The sequence below is a fragment of the Osmerus eperlanus genome, chromosome 3, assembly GCF_963692335.1.
Source record: "Osmerus eperlanus chromosome 3, fOsmEpe2.1, whole genome shotgun sequence".
Taxonomy (NCBI): Eukaryota; Metazoa; Chordata; class Actinopteri; order Osmeriformes; family Osmeridae; genus Osmerus; species Osmerus eperlanus.
Genome location: NC_085020.1, coordinates 12,985,764 through 13,002,658, shown reverse-complemented (window position 1 = coordinate 13,002,658; position 16,895 = coordinate 12,985,764). Strand labels below are relative to the sequence as shown.

Below are 16,895 nucleotides of genomic sequence, written 5' to 3'. Positions count from 1 at the left end.
ATCTTGTCTGGCCTCAGACTAATTCAGTCATATTGAACGCTCAGAGATTTATCCATCTCCCAATCTGTCTGTAATTATTACTGATGTCAAAGTGAAGAGCTCTGCAGCTGATAGATACGAGGAAGAGAGAACAAACTGGGACGATATTCGCCAGAAAATCAATTTCTCATGTGAAATATGTACAGTAGCTGATCCCCTTCTTCCTTACTTCTTTATCCCTCCCGGGAGACGGCCCTCTCACTGATTAAACCTCTCATCAATCCCGCCGCGATATCGCCTCAGCGGTGTGGATGGATTCACACTCAAGGTTACCTTACACATGAAAAAAAACAAACACAATCAACAGTTTGCTTCAGAAATGTTCTCTCTACCTGCCCGTTCCTCTCCGCTAAATTGGGTGCAGGCTTCATCTGTGTTATCTCCCAGATGAACACCTGTGCTTTTGTCACATCTGCCATTAAAATGCTAATGCCCTTGGCAAGGTATCTAAGGTCACATGACTGGCGGACTTGTTGATCAATAGAAGTGACAGTCGGTCATCAGATTAGGTTGTACGCCTTAGTGATGACTGCTCACTGCACCTACTGATACACAGAGATAGGGCTTGGTTCAAAATACTTCATTTCAAAACCATTAACACTGTGTGAACATCTGACTGGGTATACTTCAGTGACTGATTCCCACTTCCTGTTTTAAAGAATTGCCCAAAGCTTGATACAGAATGTGCGTTTCTCTAAGATCATCACAGTCAATTCAAACGTGTGATTCAAAGACTTTCTTCTTTTGCTCTTTTTAAATGTTGAGTTGGACTCAACATTTAACAATTCTTCCTCGAAACTGCAAATAACGGGTATGTGTGTGTGTTTATTTTACTTATTATAACTACCAGGGTCAGAACATGACAAAAAAAGCAGTCTCTCTTGCGTCCTTTCCCAAGGGTCACTGCATACTGCAGAAGTATAAACTATAACAAAACCAGCATGAGGGCCATATAGTGTTTGGGTGCGTTGGTGTGTCAGTTGGTGATGCTGCCAGGACTATCAATTATCAGGAGCAGTGAATTACGCATCCAGTGGCAAGTGGCCATGATGAACAAATTAACTCTGCCTCAAACCGTCACAAACTTTTCTCCAGCTTCTCCACTCTTCTTAACCCACCTCCCCCCCACCAACTCCAATCAACTTCATACGCATGAAGTTGGTAACCCCAACGAACTCGTGAACTACCCACTCACCCTCTATGACTGACCCATCTAAATGTCTAAACTCTTTCTCTCCCCTTCTCTCGCAGAGATCTCTGACCTCATTCTCTCTCATCGCCCCCACCTCCTGTCCCCTTGATCCAGTCCCCTATCCTCTCTTTCAAACCATCTCTCCCTCCATCATAACCTTTCTTCTCCATGTCTTTAACTCCTCTCTTACTTCCGGCACCTTCCCCTCAGCCTTCAAACAGGCCAGAGTTACCCCTCTACTCAAAAAACCCTCCCTTAACCCTGCCGTCCTCCAGAACTACAGACCGGTATCACTGCTACCCTTTTTTTCAAAAACAATTGAACGCGCTGTATCTAACCAACTGTCAAACTTTCTCTCTCAGAACAACCTGCTTGACCCCAACCAATCGGGCTTCAAGACTGGCCACTCCACAGAAACTGCCCTCCTGTCAGTCACCACCACCCTCCTGTCTGCCAGAGCGGCCTCAAGATCATCCGTCATCATTCTGCTGGACCTCTCTGCAGCATTTGATACGGTTAACCATAAGATCCTGCTCGCCAGACTTTCTGGGATGGGCATCTCTGGCACTGCACTTCAGTGGATCTCATCCTACCTGTTGGGAAGATCCTACCAGGTCTCCTGGGTAGGCAAAGTGTCAGGCCCCCGCCAGCTCTCCACTGGTGTCCCACAGGGCTCTGTCCTTGGACCCCTCCTCTTCTCCCTGTACACCACCTCACTTGGACCGATCATCACCTCCCACGGCTTCTCCTACCACTGCTACGCTGATGACACGCAGCTGTACCTGTCGTTCCCCCCGACTGATCCGGGGATCTCAGCTAGAATCGAGGCCTGCCTCTCAGACATCTCTGCCTGGATGACCAAGCACCACCTCCAGCTGAACCTTGCCAAAACTGAACTTCTCATCATCCCGGCCAAACCCTCCATCTCCCACGACCTCTCAATCACCCTGGGATCTGCGACTGTGACCCCTTCTTCCTCTGCCAGGAACCTCGGGGTTACCATGGACGACAAGCTCTCCCTCACAGCCCACATTGCTACAGTCTCCCGGTCGTGTAGATTCACCCTCTACAACATCCGGAAGATCAGGAGATACCTGTCTGAGCATTCCACCCAGCTGCTAGTCCAAGCACTTGTCCTCTCCAAGTTAGACTACTGCAACTCGCTGCTTGCAGGTCTCCAAGCATGCGCAACCCGCCCTCTTCAGAGGATTCAGAACGCAGCAGCCCGCCTGGTCTTCAACCTACCCAGACGCTCCCATGTCACCCCACTCCTCATCTCCCTCCACTGGCTTCCCATCACGGCCCGTATCAGATTCAAGACCCTGGTAGTGACCTTCCGAGCGGTGAACGGGACTGCACCCGATTACATCAAGTCTCTCCTCCAGCCTTACACCCCCACCCGCCACCTACGGTCTACTTCTGACAACCGTCTGGTGGTCCCACCGCTCAAGAGTGCCCGCTCCCAACCCAAGCTTTTCTACTGTCTGGCCCCCCAATGGTGGAATCACCTCCATCAGAGACACTGACTGTCTCTCCACCTTCAAGAAAAGGCTAAAGACGCACTTGTTCCGGGAGTAGAACGTACTTGATTTGCTAGATCTGATGTTAGTTTCCTTCAGGAAAACAATGACTCTTATTGAGGGACTTTTTTCTCTTGTTGGCTAGTTGTAACTGATTTAACTTCTTGTACTCGCTTTGAATTATATTATTGTTGCTTGCTTTCCCACAGGTACACTCTTGCACTTTTGAGGTTGATGTTTAATTGTAACTTGTTTAACTACATGCTCTTATGTTTCTTCCCATTGGCACTTATTTGCTTTTCACAATGTATGCTTCATGTTTTGGCTACCCACAATGTTTTTGGGGCTATCTCGTTGTTCATGATCAGTGACCTATGCACTTTTGTAAAGCTCTCTCTTGGAAGTCGCTTTGGATAAAAGTGTCTGCTAAATTAATAAATGTAATGTAACTGCACAGAAGCAATATCCTCGCAGGTCACTGAAAACTCTCCCCTTCTACTATTTCTCTCTCTCTCTTTCACTCACTCACTCTCCCTCTCTCTCACTATCTCTCATTCTCACTCTTTTTCTCACTTTCTCTGTGCCTCTCTTACTCTCATCCACACTCATTCACTCTCTCTCACTCCTCTTTCTCTTTCTCTCTCAGCATTTGTGAAGTCTTCAAAACTTTTACAGGAAGGCTTCCAGGGTTCCCATCCCTGAGTGGGTGGTTTCCTGTATGATAACAGTGGGTTTAAAACACTGTGTAGGTGTGCCAAGACAAATAAATCTGGAGCTGCATGCAGCAAGCAGTGGTATTATATCTGAGTAGGAGCCCTGTCGACAAATCCATATAATGTATTAATAATGCAGTGACTCCCCTAGGGTTGAGATCTATTTACACGAGTCCCCCACCCCCCCACGTACACTTACACAGACATACACAAAGACACACATTTGCCCCCAAACTGGAGAATCCTTCTCATGAATTATCAACTTCTAAATGTCAAAAAGTACATAGATACACAGATTTTTGGGGATTATTTGAGAAAGCTGTGTGACAAAAATGATTCTATTCATGACTTCTTCCTTACAAACAAACCTGATGTGTCTCTGTCCTGTCCAATACCTCTCTACTCCTCACAGCAGTGAAATTAGTTGTGCACAGTAGAAAACCTGTCACTGACATGTGATGAGGTTGATGCCATTGAAGGAGAACCAAACTGTCTGCTTTGTTACTGCTGCTGTGTGGTCATTCAGAGACGTGCCAGTGTTATCGGTGTGTCCAGTCAATAGCGCTGGCAGTAATCTGTTAAACGATGTATTCTCTCAGGAGAGGATTCTGGGAGTGCAGACATCTGCTCTGACTCAGGCCGGCTTTGATCAATGCCCTGGGTTGTCTCTGTGTCGCAGGGTCGTCCCTGTCTGACACAGGTGGAGTTGTCACCTGGTCTCTGTCTGAAGTCTGAACTTCAGTTTCCATAGTGCCATTTAACCCTTGTGTTATCTTCGGGTCATTCTGACCCATCAGTCATTGTGACCCACCGTCGTATTGCGACAAATTTACCGCATACAAAGACAAAGTGAAGCATTTTCTTTTAACAGCTAGGCTGTCTCAGACCCCCCACATTGCGATGGTTAAAAGAAAATTATTTTAATTTGTTTTTGTTTTGGGTAAAATTGGGTAAACACAACGATGGTTCGTTATGAACCTTTGGGTCATGTGACCCGAAGGCAGCACGAGGGTTAAAAAAATCACACTGCCAAGACATGTGAAAGATATGTTTGGTATTAATCCCATTAAGAACATTTTTCCCAAACTACACAAATACTTACGGTACGTGTCCACTACAGCGTTTTTCAACGCTCTGCACCGCTTGCCTTTCCACAGTACACCACGCTCGGGGGCGTGTTAGACAAGTTAATACAGCTGTAGTTCTCAAAGGTCACTGTTGTAGTCATGGCCAGGCGTGCAGACTTGGGTTCATGTACTCACAATATCGATCAAAATACCACTTTTACACACCATTTGTGTAAAAATACACACTATTTTACTAGTGCAAGATTACAGTAGACTAGGCTACATGTCACGCTACATGTCACGCCACCGGTCAGTCAACCAGTCATGTGTCGGCTGGGCTAGCGAGCTAGCAGTGGCACAGAACAATCACGTTTAAAAGTATAAAAACACACCAGGGACACTGACAACATCGGCAAACCTGCACCATGCATTATTATTTTAATGTAATCTTTAAATTCAGGCTTGTCACATTACGTAACTTTGTTCTGAACAGGACTGGGTGTGCAGCCACACACAATACGTTTCTCCTCCATCTTGAAACTGAAACTTAGAAATGTTTACCATGACTAACGGTTGCTACGTTACAAGAAACCAATCCGATTGGCCAACGTTAGCGTTTAACGCTTCTCATTTACATAAAGTTGAGAAATTTCAACTTGCAATGCACCGCTCGCCTTCCCACAATGCCCCACGCGAGCGTTAACGCCCGGATTCATTAAAAATTAATTTGAAGAAGACGTTTCGTGCTGCCCACTCCGCTGTAGTGGACACCATGCACTGTAGAAATTACACTGAATGACTAACAGCATTCATATTTAATTTAAAATCAAATTTTTCAAACATTGAAGGATTTTTAGAAATATAGATTTAGTTGAGTAGGTCGACTAACGCCTGAGACACACTGCCTGCGATTAGCTGCGATCTGCTGCGACACGCCTGGAAGCGCCGCCTTTTTTCTTTTGGCACCTATGTTATCAAATGGGACCGACCTGACTGCGCAGCGCTTCGCGATTGCCTGCGATCTGCAGCGATCGTTTCGGCAGCTGGTCGAATTTCTTCGCGAGACACTTGCGAAATCGGCTGCAGGATGATAAAATACACCATATTAGTTGATATATTTGAATAAAATACCATGTTACTACAGTGAACATACATACTAATAATATTACTTTGGAGGCCTACGTAGTACTTTACCAATATTCACCCTATATTAAACCTAACTACACAATGTGGGGGGGGGGGGGGGGGTGCTGGTCGTGTATTGTATGCCGCACTATCTGATCAAATTGACAGTTCTCTCTACAGTCAGAGCTCGCGCAAGAAGGTGGAACGTAAGGGAAATACCCTTTCCAAAACTTGTAAGGGCCTAATAGTTTGTGAAAGACCCAGAGAAACACAAATATCCGATGATGCAAAATTCCGGACAATTTTGGAATCCCTGCCGGACGCATTTTTTAGGTCTCAAAAAGAGGACATCTCCGGGTAAAAGAGGACGTCTGGTCACCCTAGTTAAAATAATGAGGGGATTAATATTTACCAAAGCTACATACCTGTATAGAAGCTGTATGTTGACCCACGTGAAGACTCCGCCCTCGCAGGGCTACGTTCAGACCATGCGCTGTATCCAAGTGTATCACTGATCAATCATTGCTCTTTGTAGAACACATTACTTTTACTTTTGAGAACTTTTCCTTCTGCCATTGTTACACAGTCCTCCAGCTCTCTGAGTCAGTGTTCATCGTCTCAACTTTTCATGTGAATGTCAAGCCCAGCGTTCCTGTTATTACCAGAGATGAAACACACAGGAAAGGTAGTTGGCGTGGTTCTCCGTTTCTATACGAGTTCGGGGGGTTAATTTTGATAATCTACATGCACTTTTATTCATGCGCTATGTTAGCATAAAATATGTAAGCTTCAAACTTTTACAATTGCCACCTTTGTTCTGTTAGACAGCGTAGTGCTGAGCAGGGATAATTGCTTGCAATGTGACTCGATCAGCACCGTGCTGATCGAGTCACATTCATGTCCCATTCCCACAGTCTACTGTACTCAAGTGGTCAAATTTGCAAAGTGTAACCATATAAATTGCTGTCGTTTTCTCATCAATGGAATATTTTACTTTGTGAAATGCAGGACGTTTCAATGGTTATCAGTGACCTGTGTCTATGACCATGACCTGTGGTGCTGTACTATACGTCTGCAAGTGGTAAAAGTATTGTGCCATCTTCCCTGTTTTCTTAAAAACCAAAAAATGTTAACCGCCCAAACCGTGTTTATATTTATTATTCGTGTAAAGACAGACAGTCCTGTGTTTGCTATTTTACTATTGGTATATTTTTTTTTACCAGATATCTGAAAGTAAGGTTGACTGGGAACATAGAAGGGTGAATAGTTTGTGTTAGTGACTTGTTGACCTGTACAGAGCCCCTAAAGGGACATGAAAAAAAAAATCGAGATACTTTCTCGTGCTCACGAGAAACTTTCTGGTGAGCACGAGAAACTTTCTGGTGCGCACGAGAAACTTGTCGTCGTCTGGTGTCGTCTGTTTTGGCTCAAGGGATACACCCGTCTTGACCAGGGGTCTCATTTATAAACGTGGCGTACGCACAAAACTGGGCTGGAAAATGTGCGTACACCACTTCCCACGCAAAGGTTGTGATTTATAAGAAACAAACTTGACAGGAGAATGTGCGGCCCCCCAAGCTTATGCACATTTTGGAGACAGTGGGAATTGGCGACACAGATGACCGTACTGTAGTCAGACTGCAGAAAGTAAATGTGGGAAGAACGATTACTCATAATATTTATGTTTTGTTTTCATCACACACGTTTTTTTCACTCCATATCATCATTATCATGAAGATTAAATCCAGCAGTGTTATTTGCGCTTGTACTGAGTGATAATTGTTCCACAAACACCTTGTAAAATCCAACTCAAATCTTAACTCAAAATTCAGCGCTGTCTCAACATCACATCCACTATGGGTGCATGAGGAGGAGATGCCCTGACTGCATGGAATACAGGATAACATCATATATCCTACCTATAGATAACTGCAGAACACAGTGTAACCAAATATATTTCATTAATAATGTGCATATATCATCATATGTCAAAAACTGGAAATACAGTTAAGCTTCGGCGCAATCGCTACACTCTACGTCCTCGTTATCAGTCCAAACGTTAATACTGTTCATAACAAAACGCTTTTGTTTTCAAATTGTATCTCGACTCGGGGTATCACTGGCACAGTTGATGGCAGCAGCAATATGCTGCAACTCGCACAGTTTTTATTGGGGATCCACCGGCCAGCAAATAATGTGGTTTTCGAGCCTCCACCTCGCCTACAAGTAACAGTGTCTGAGAAGATACTTTCTCGTGCGCACCAGAAAGTTTCTCGTGCACACCAGAAAGTATCTCGTGTGCACCAGATTTTTTTTCTTTCTCTCCATGTCCCTTTAGGGGCTCCATAGACCTGGGATGTGAGGCCATGGCCTTCAGCTTACTGTACAACCCCAATAACTTCAAGTCTACAGTCAGCCTGAAATAGTTCTGCTTCTTAAATTATGCTAGGTCCACACCATTTCTTTAATAATGCCAGGAATCTCTCTCTCTCTCTCTCTCTCTCTGTGTGTGTACAAAATCGAATGGGTTTCCCACAATCAACTCAAGAACAGGGCACTCAGCAAAGTTTATATTCTGCATGTGTTCTCTTTATAACCCAACGGAGTGCAGTCCTGGGATTGACGTTATGTGGACAAGCATTTCGACATCAAAATATATCTGCAAGCAGCAATGGCTGATTCCTCCCACAAAATGGCAAAATGTTGTAATGTTGACATGATAGATAGTTACACTGGGATTAACCAGAAGACTTGAAACTGTAATTTCTGTCAGAATCCCCCCAAAATTATATATAACTCTGACTAGATTCAAACCTACAACCATTTGCACATCAGCATTGTGTCGGAGCCGTTTCTCCAATGGCAAGCATTGTCAGATTTGGTTAAAGTTCAAACAGCTGTAATTCAGTCAGGCTTTGCCAGATGTTGAAAAAGGTGATTTGCATGAAGTCTGCAGTATTGACCAAAAACACAAACTAGGCCGTTGATGTAAATGTTAAAAGATAAGAAAAGCTCCTTTACTTCAATAATGATTTACTTAATTCGTAGACTATCTGCTTCTTCAAACACAACGTCAGTACTCAATTGCAACATAGACCAAATTCACAATGTATATAGCCTATTAGCTGGATAACTACAGACCGTGACATAGCCTAGGCTACTGTGATATAGAAAGATTGTAGACTAAATGTTACCGGCAATGTGTAAAACTTTGAATTTGTATAGAATGCCTATAGGTTGTTTGGGGTGCCCTCCTACGTACTTCTGCTCAATTTTGATTTTGCTTCTGTATTAGGTCTGGGATTTCAGTGTATTAGTCATTTTTTGGAAACAACATTTTTGTAGGTCCAATCAGCGAACAGAGGGAGTGGCTGAGAACGATGACGTTGATGTTGTTCGCTAGTTTGAGTTGTAGTTCAGTAATGGCGGCGGAGTCGCTGCCGAATATCAAAAAAGTTAAAGCCGGAGCAAGAACAATCTTTGCTAAGTTTTGTTGGTGGCCATGATGTTGTGGCCCTCCTCCATACCCCTTGGGGTTCGGGAAAAGTTTGATTTTCCAGCTACGGCAGCTAGCTCCGTTACAGTAGTGGTGAAGGAGTTGGCTAAGGCGAACGCTAGCGATTGGTTATGGCAGATCAGAGTGGCTCTGGGCAAGTCCAATAGTTTTAAACTTCATCAGAGTACCCGCCTTCAAGGAAGTTAACGCTTGTCAATGGAGCGATCCCAGACACACTGTACAAATGAAATGTACGAGGATCTGGTTAGGACCAGGCCAATGGCGATGTGTCCTGGCTTAAGTTACTGAAATGAATTTGCGCAACAGGCAAGGGATCCACCTGAACAATATATATACTTCATTAGAGTTAACTCGGTTGTGAATCTGACACCACCATGCGTAGACTACAAGTAGCTAGCTACTGTGGTGAACCTGGCTTGTTTTGCAGTGGTTTACACAGTCTTGCTAAACAGATGATCGGAGTGTTTTGATGGGCTCAAATAAATACTCATTGCTATGTTTTACAACCAGAGGATTGACCAGAAGACTAGAAACCCTTCTGTCGGAATATAAAAAAACAATGCCTCCGACTGGTTTTGAACCTACAACCCTTCATCTACCAGCATGACATCTCATCCAATTGAGCCATTCCCAGATCTGGACTTTGCCATTTTCAGTAAATGGATAATAAAATAAGACGTTTCTCCTATGGCAAGCATGGTCAGATTTGGTCCAAGCTCAAACAGCTGTAATTCAGCCATATTTTCACATATCAAGGTGAAACTTTGCACGGTACTTCAGGGGGGTGGTGTAAAGGAAGAATTCTAGTGGCACTGTGTAAATTTGAATAGTCAAGAGATGGCGGTTACAATAAATTTATTTTGCTTATACAGATCATGAATTAACAAAGTACTTTGTGATCAGTCATAACGAAGGAGGTGCTAGCCACAGGTCGTTCGCCAGAGTGATGAAGAACAACCCCAAAACCCTGCCTTATATAAACTTTAGATCAAATGGTTCCTCTGAACTCTGTTGATTGGTCAGCACTGCTCAATGACAGTTTGACTCAATACCAAGTGTCCCACAGTTCTTAGATGTGGCATCTCTCCCCAAACCAGTAGATAGTAAAACCACAGGAGTTCACCAGTCAAATGGTCAACTGTCCTTTGTGTGGGCAACTTCAAACAAGTATTTGATTAACCCCACCCAATGCAACAGGAAGGGTCAGAGCAGCTTGATAAGTTAAACTGCTCCCTCAGATCACAATAACAATACAGTTGAATCCACATTGTCTCCAGACCAGCTGTCTCCTCCTCCCCAGGTGTCATAAACTGCAAATGGCATCTCTACCAAATGGAGTTGACTCTTCTTAGGCAACTTTAGACTTCCATTAAAACACATTCCTCATATATGAAACACACATATTATAACTGTATTCCAAATGTCCACGACAGGTGGTCACCTAAAAGCCTATTAGGTTTGAAAAACCATCATTCAAAATGACATTTGATTTAGTGACACAAACATATTTAGGCAATGTGGACATTTACATCAATACACCCCTTTCAGCCATGTTGTATTTGATTCAATTCTCCCAAGTAATGTTTTGAAATACATCAATTCTACATAACTATACAATATGTCAAGTCAATTGGACCTTTAGTTCAAGAGAGAGATAATTTTGTTTTCCCAAATTATCACTGTACAGGAAAATCCATCATGGCGGTCCTTGAGGCTTTTTTGTTCCTCCTGACGGAGGAATCCTAATAATGAAAAATAATGAAAAAAGAATTTGCCACAGCTTGGCTTGCTCTCTTCGTGTCACAGCCCCTTCACTCTGATTGGTCCACTGGTCTGCAGTGAGTCTGGTCTGATATTTTGAGAACCTTTTTATAATCCAACGTGCAGAAGGCTACCGCAATTGAAGTAGTGTGATTAACAAAGGCATTTGCAATGAGCTGAAACTAAGTGTAGTAAGGAAAATAAGGAAATTCTGTTTCTTCTGAAAGCAAATTTACTTTTACAACCGATATTCTGCTGCTTTCAAAGGGGATGGCTAGCTAAGATAATGACAATATAAAGTGGATATACTTTCAGTATAGATATGTGAATTTTCTTACATAAATTATTGTGTTTACTGATGTCAAAGTTGCCAGCACATTGCAAATGTACAAGCGCTGTATGGTGAATTACGCCTACAATTATGACTGGCACAACCATTGTGCATGTAATGACTTATGTTATGAACTAATTGTTTAGATGTTTGTGCTGGTAAGACAATTTAACAGAGAACTAACATAGTACATTTTTATCAACATAACATAAGCAATTTATAACATAGGAAACAGCCGACAAATGAATGCTACATAATCATTTGCATGAATGTAGGCTACCACAGCATTGGCAATTTGACTAGAATAAATGTGGAGGTTGAACAAGCACTTCAGAGATGACAGAGAATTTCATTTGTGATCTGAGAAATATGGGTACCAAAACCACTGAGAAACTGTCATCACCAGCTGCATCACGGGCACAGCACCATCTATCTATAATTCCAGAAATCTGTGTGTGTCATCAACATCATCGCTGGCACTGTGCCCTATCTATAATTCCAGGAATCTCTGTGTGTGTACCACCAATTATATCATGAGCACTATGCACTATCTATAGTTCAAGGAATCTGTATTTGTGTGTTTCACTGACATCTTAATCACTGACTGCATCACAGGCACTGTGCACTAGTTTATCTGAACTCAACATGTCATGTGGTGGCTTGTGGAGTTTCTTTACCACCGCTTTGAGTTCGGAAAGAACCTTTTCTTTTTCTCTCTGTTTCTCTCTCTGTAACTAATTTTCTCTCTCTCTGTTTTTCTCTCTCCCATTTACTATCTCACTCTCTCTGTTTCGTCATGTCTCCCATTTCCACACCTGGGGAGGGAGGGGGAGACAGCAGGGAGGGAGGGTGGAGAGCAGCGGGAGTGGGAGGGGGAGAGCAGGGAGGAGGAAGAAAGTGATAACATAGTGACAAATCTGCCCTTGGGTTGTTATTGTTGAACCCAGGTGTGTGATAGTGGCAGACAGAGTTTAACAGAAGTAATGATTCCTACCCTGCAAGGGAGTGCACCACCGCCACTCATGCTCCTGGCAGTACGTTGCATCTGAGCGCTGTCCCGGTTTTGAAACGATTGTGTCACATTGTGAGGACCAAGAGAGCTGAGAGGGTTAACCCAGGGAGAGGAGTACCGTTCAGCAACTGCTGCCGAATGACTGTTAAAGCTTCCTTTAAATTATCTCTTGCTAGTGTTATGTTGCGATTGGTGTGGGTTGTTATGTTTTTGTTGTAATTTGTTTTTTTACTACTTTGAAGGACAAGGTTAACAAAATATCTGTAATTTTTTTTAACTAATGGAGTGTAATGTTAATGTGTAGCCTTGAATCTCTCATCGAAGTGATGACTAACTGGGAGTTTGGCAGAAGGGACGTGTAGAATATTAATGACACAAGTCTGTAATGGTAATGAGATTAAAACTGATATTGCATATGACAGCGTATGCAAGCGTGTTTTCTTTGAGTTGGTGTCTGGACGAGTTAGCTCTGGATCTCACTCTCTTGAGAAAAGAGGAACTTCACACTCCTCTGATCGTGATCAAAGACCTATTGCAGTACTTTTTCTCCCTATTACTCTCAAAAATAAGACTTTATGAAACTCAAACTGCCAGTGTTATGGGGTTGGTTTTTATTTTGTCAAACTGTTCAGCCTCTGTTGAATACTGTGCTGTTAAACCTTTTATCTCCAGCAAAATGAAAATAATTTGAGACCAAAGCAGCTTGTTACAGGAGATACAGTTATTTAACATGTTGTTGATGTTGCTGTTGGTGTTACTGTATATTAGATGCAGTTAGTGTACTATAGATGCTGTTAATGTAGGTAAAATATACATAACATTACTGTACATAGTTACTGTGTACTGGGTGATGTTACTGTAGATGATGAACTACATGTTACTGTTGCCAAAGTTACTGTAGGTAACAGGACTGTAGGTGATGTTTCTGTGCCATTGTACCCTATCAGCTCTGCTGTCAGACTCCCTCTGTGTTGATCATCTCTTGTCATCCCCCAGGAATGGAGGCGTCATCAGCACTGTGTCAGGACAGCCCCACTCCTCCCCCGGAGGTAGCCTGTGAGGTGGCCTGCCTTGGGGACTGTGTAGTGGGGTCCTGGTCCCCCTGGTCCTCCTGCTCCAACTCTTGCTCGACCAAGAACGCTGAGGGCAGGCAGAGCCGTACCCGCACTGTCTTGGCACTGCCAGGGGAAGGTAACTGTGATCCTCCTGCCTCTGGACAACATCATTAGACCAATGATCCTGTATGTGTTTACATGGAAATAGGGATCTTGGATAACATCCGATCACTATCTAAGATAGGTAACTGCATAATATCATTCTTTATTAGAAGCATTGTCCAGAGAAAGTAACCATGTCTGTGATCTTGGTAGAAGGCAACTCTGATTGTATTTCCAGAAGAAGTTAGCTGTCTGTGATCTGTCTCTCAGTGTGGCTGACTCATGGTTGTTACAAATTTCACAGGCTGTTTTGGTCAAAAAGTACCAAATACAACTAAATACTCTGTATCTTCTGTAAAGAGTCATTTTTTGCTGAAACTGTCCTCTTAGACAGGGAAGTTGTTAGCAGCCAAGTACAACTAATGAATCCCTGTAACCGAGTGCATATCTGGAATGCCAGCCGATTAAGCAGGTCTAAAAACGCTAACCTGGATAACCTATCCTTGAATATCTCCTTGCTGGCAGAATGGACTTGGACTAAGTGTGTGTATGTGTGTGTCTGTGTGTTGTGTATTGTGTGACTGTATAGTACAATATATGTGTGTATACTGTGTATATGTGTTTCTTGGTATTTATTTAATGTGTGTGCGTGCATGTTTGTGTGTGAATTGAACACACGCTGGTGGTAAACAGGTGGGTGGCTAGCTGTGTGGCTCTGGTTCAGCAAGAGAAAACATCCCAGTTTGGTGACTCAAAAGAGTTGAGTTATTAAAACAAAAATACACCTGGGCTGCCATGCCACACCGCTGATGATACTGTTCCAGATTCCCTGTGTCTGTCCAGAGCTCTAACAAAAGAACCAGAACGTTTTTGTTCTGGTTTTTTCTCCGCAGAGCAGCAGTTCATTGTTATTAGCCAGTACACCCGCCTTCTCTCCCTCTCTTTCACATTAATATTCCGCCAGTCTGCTGTGTCATTCATCATTTTCGATCGCTGTGGAAGGCTGTGTATCTGCTGGCCAAAACAAGAGAGACTGTCAGTTTCTGGAGTCACGCTGCGTTCAAGGGCACACCTGGCTGGAATGACCACTTCACCCCATAGTGGACCCTGGAGATAAATCCCAATGGATTAGATCACTGAGATGTGTATGTACTGTAGGAAGATGTGTTTTATCCCTTCATCTTTGAACCTCGGCACAGGAGGTGCTCCTGGTTTCGTCTTCAAGGTCACTGTGTCACCATCGGAACACGCTGAGAAATTGCGGTCAGTTATTCTGAGGAACAAAACCTGTAACTGGACGGTTGTTTGATGCTGAAGCGTGCTTTTGGTGTATTCACATCACTACTACTAAATCATAGTTTGTCTACATAATTATTTTCGGATGTTTTAGACAAGGTACTGTGAAGCATCTCTGTGGTACATTAATATGTCATCACTACATTGAGGTGACAATGTTGAGAAGGGTAAGAAGAGATTAAAGCCACATTAAAGTGGATATTAAACTTGTTGTGACCCTCTGTGTGTCGTTGGTCCTCCCTGCCAGGAGGGAGGGCATGTCCTGCAGGCCCAGCTCTGGAGGAGTGGAGGCCGTGTAACAACCACCCCTGCATGGTGTTTTACTGGGAGGCATTGCTGTGGGGACCCTGCATGGAAGACGTGGCCGTGAGCCTCAATGGAAGCATCCTGTGGAACGGCACCACCACCTGTGCCGTTGGAGCCCAGAGACGCAAAGTGACTTGCATGAAGATGAACGCCGGACAGGTGATCCCCAAAAGGTACATTCCACCCTTTTGACTGAACATACAGGGCACCCTATCACATTGTGGGTTACAAGACAGACAGCATTTTGGGTTATGATGACTGTACGTATTGAGCTATGTATGTTAAACTGTTCATATTGTTGTCCTTCTCATCCTGCTGGGATCGACATGGTCCCGGAGCCTCCCTAAAACCTTGCATGCCAGAAAGCCCTTGACTGAGAAAGTTGTTGTGGTCCAAGTGTTTACGGTTTAACGGTTCTTTTAGTTTGGGCTCCACCATCATCTGATCTTGTTTCAGAAACAGAGTATCTATCAGTTCCTGCCCAGCAAGAGGAGGCATTGTGTTGCAAAGCATTGTGGGGGGATTTATGATGTGTCGTACACCAGGAAGCTAGGTGGATAAATAATTCAAATGGTTTGTCCTGCTTTAGCTCAATATGTTATTGACAGGGACATAAAGCGGTTTATGGATAGGTGTATTTCATGCGCTTGTTGTTTGAAGTATGCTTCCCTACCCCACTAACCCCCCCTCCTCTATTTCTAAGAAGACTTTAATGAAAGCTGGCACTGATTTAGAGCACACATTCCTGTTCTTCGTTCCTCTGGGAACACATTGTTCACGTGACAAAGCAACTGCCTGCGTATATTGTCATATTCATCAAAGCTGTCTTCGACGTGGAGAATGCATAGTGTTTCTGTGTGTGTGGGTGTATACAGTAGAGCTGGGGTGCTGGTCCTTGTCTACAATACTTCCTGTAGGACTGTGTTGTGGTGCTGTTGCTTCTGCAGCGGCCTGACACAACAGCTCTTTGTGCACAGAACTTAGATACCACGTGTCTCAACCCATGTAGTAAGCTTCTCAAGCACGTAGACCTGTACTAGACAAAACGGTGCTGAGAGATTCTGCTGTATGAGTCATGAGGACATTAGTTTTTCAGCATCTCTCCAGCAGCACCATTTGCGAGTGTTGATGTGGAGGGTCAGGAATCCAGGGAACAGCTCTGCTCCTGGAAAAGCCCTCAGAACTGTGTCTGATGTTTTCCATCTCATTAAAGTCGAATTTTGAAAGAGAGCACTTCTAAGGCTCTTCTCCACAGCTAAAACATTTGCATTTTTTGTCTTTATCAATGATTGACTAGATAGACAATCTAGGCTGTCTGTTGGCAAACCATATTCTAGTCATATTCTACATACTGAAGTGTGTGAAGTGTGTGTGTTTGTGTGTGTACAAACATGAGCCACTGCATCGCTTATGCCAGAGTTTGAGGTTGGATCCAGTTCACTGATTGACATTTGAATCAGAATTAGCTATTCCATTTCCCTGATGTTTGTTTGGTTGACCTTTATCCCAGCCCTGGTCCATTCACTGGGAGGTCATTCCAACAAACTGCTCCTCTCCCCCTGTTCTTCAAGAGAGGAAGAGAGGTAGTGAGGGAGGAAGAGGGAGAGTTAGAGAGAGTATGAGAAGGCGAGGGGGGGTTAGGTCATTTAGGAATACTGCTGTCTTTCTGCTCTGCTGTATTTTGATGTGAGTTCCACGTTGTCATCGGGGTACTGCAGGCATGTGACACCACGTTGCTTCAGCAGTAAGACCCTAGGAGACCGCGGGGGTCAGAGCCGCGGCGAGCCTCGTCAGGTGTGTGTGGGGGAGGGGGGACATCAGGGCTGCTCACTGCTCAAGGTACTGGAAACAGATGACAG

General features: G+C 43.8%; 1 protein-coding gene across 1 annotated transcript in view; it reads left to right on the top strand.

The window, feature by feature from the left end:
• thsd7ba (thrombospondin, type I, domain containing 7Ba) overlaps positions 1 to 16,895 on the top strand; it is a 231,288-nt gene that overhangs the window by 54,316 nt on the left and 160,077 nt on the right. The window contains exons 7-8 of the mRNA XM_062457316.1: positions 13,274 to 13,468; positions 14,978 to 15,209. Coding sequence (XP_062313300.1) covers positions 13,274 to 13,468; positions 14,978 to 15,209 — 427 coding nt within the window. The remainder of the gene's footprint in view (positions 1 to 13,273; positions 13,469 to 14,977; positions 15,210 to 16,895) is intronic.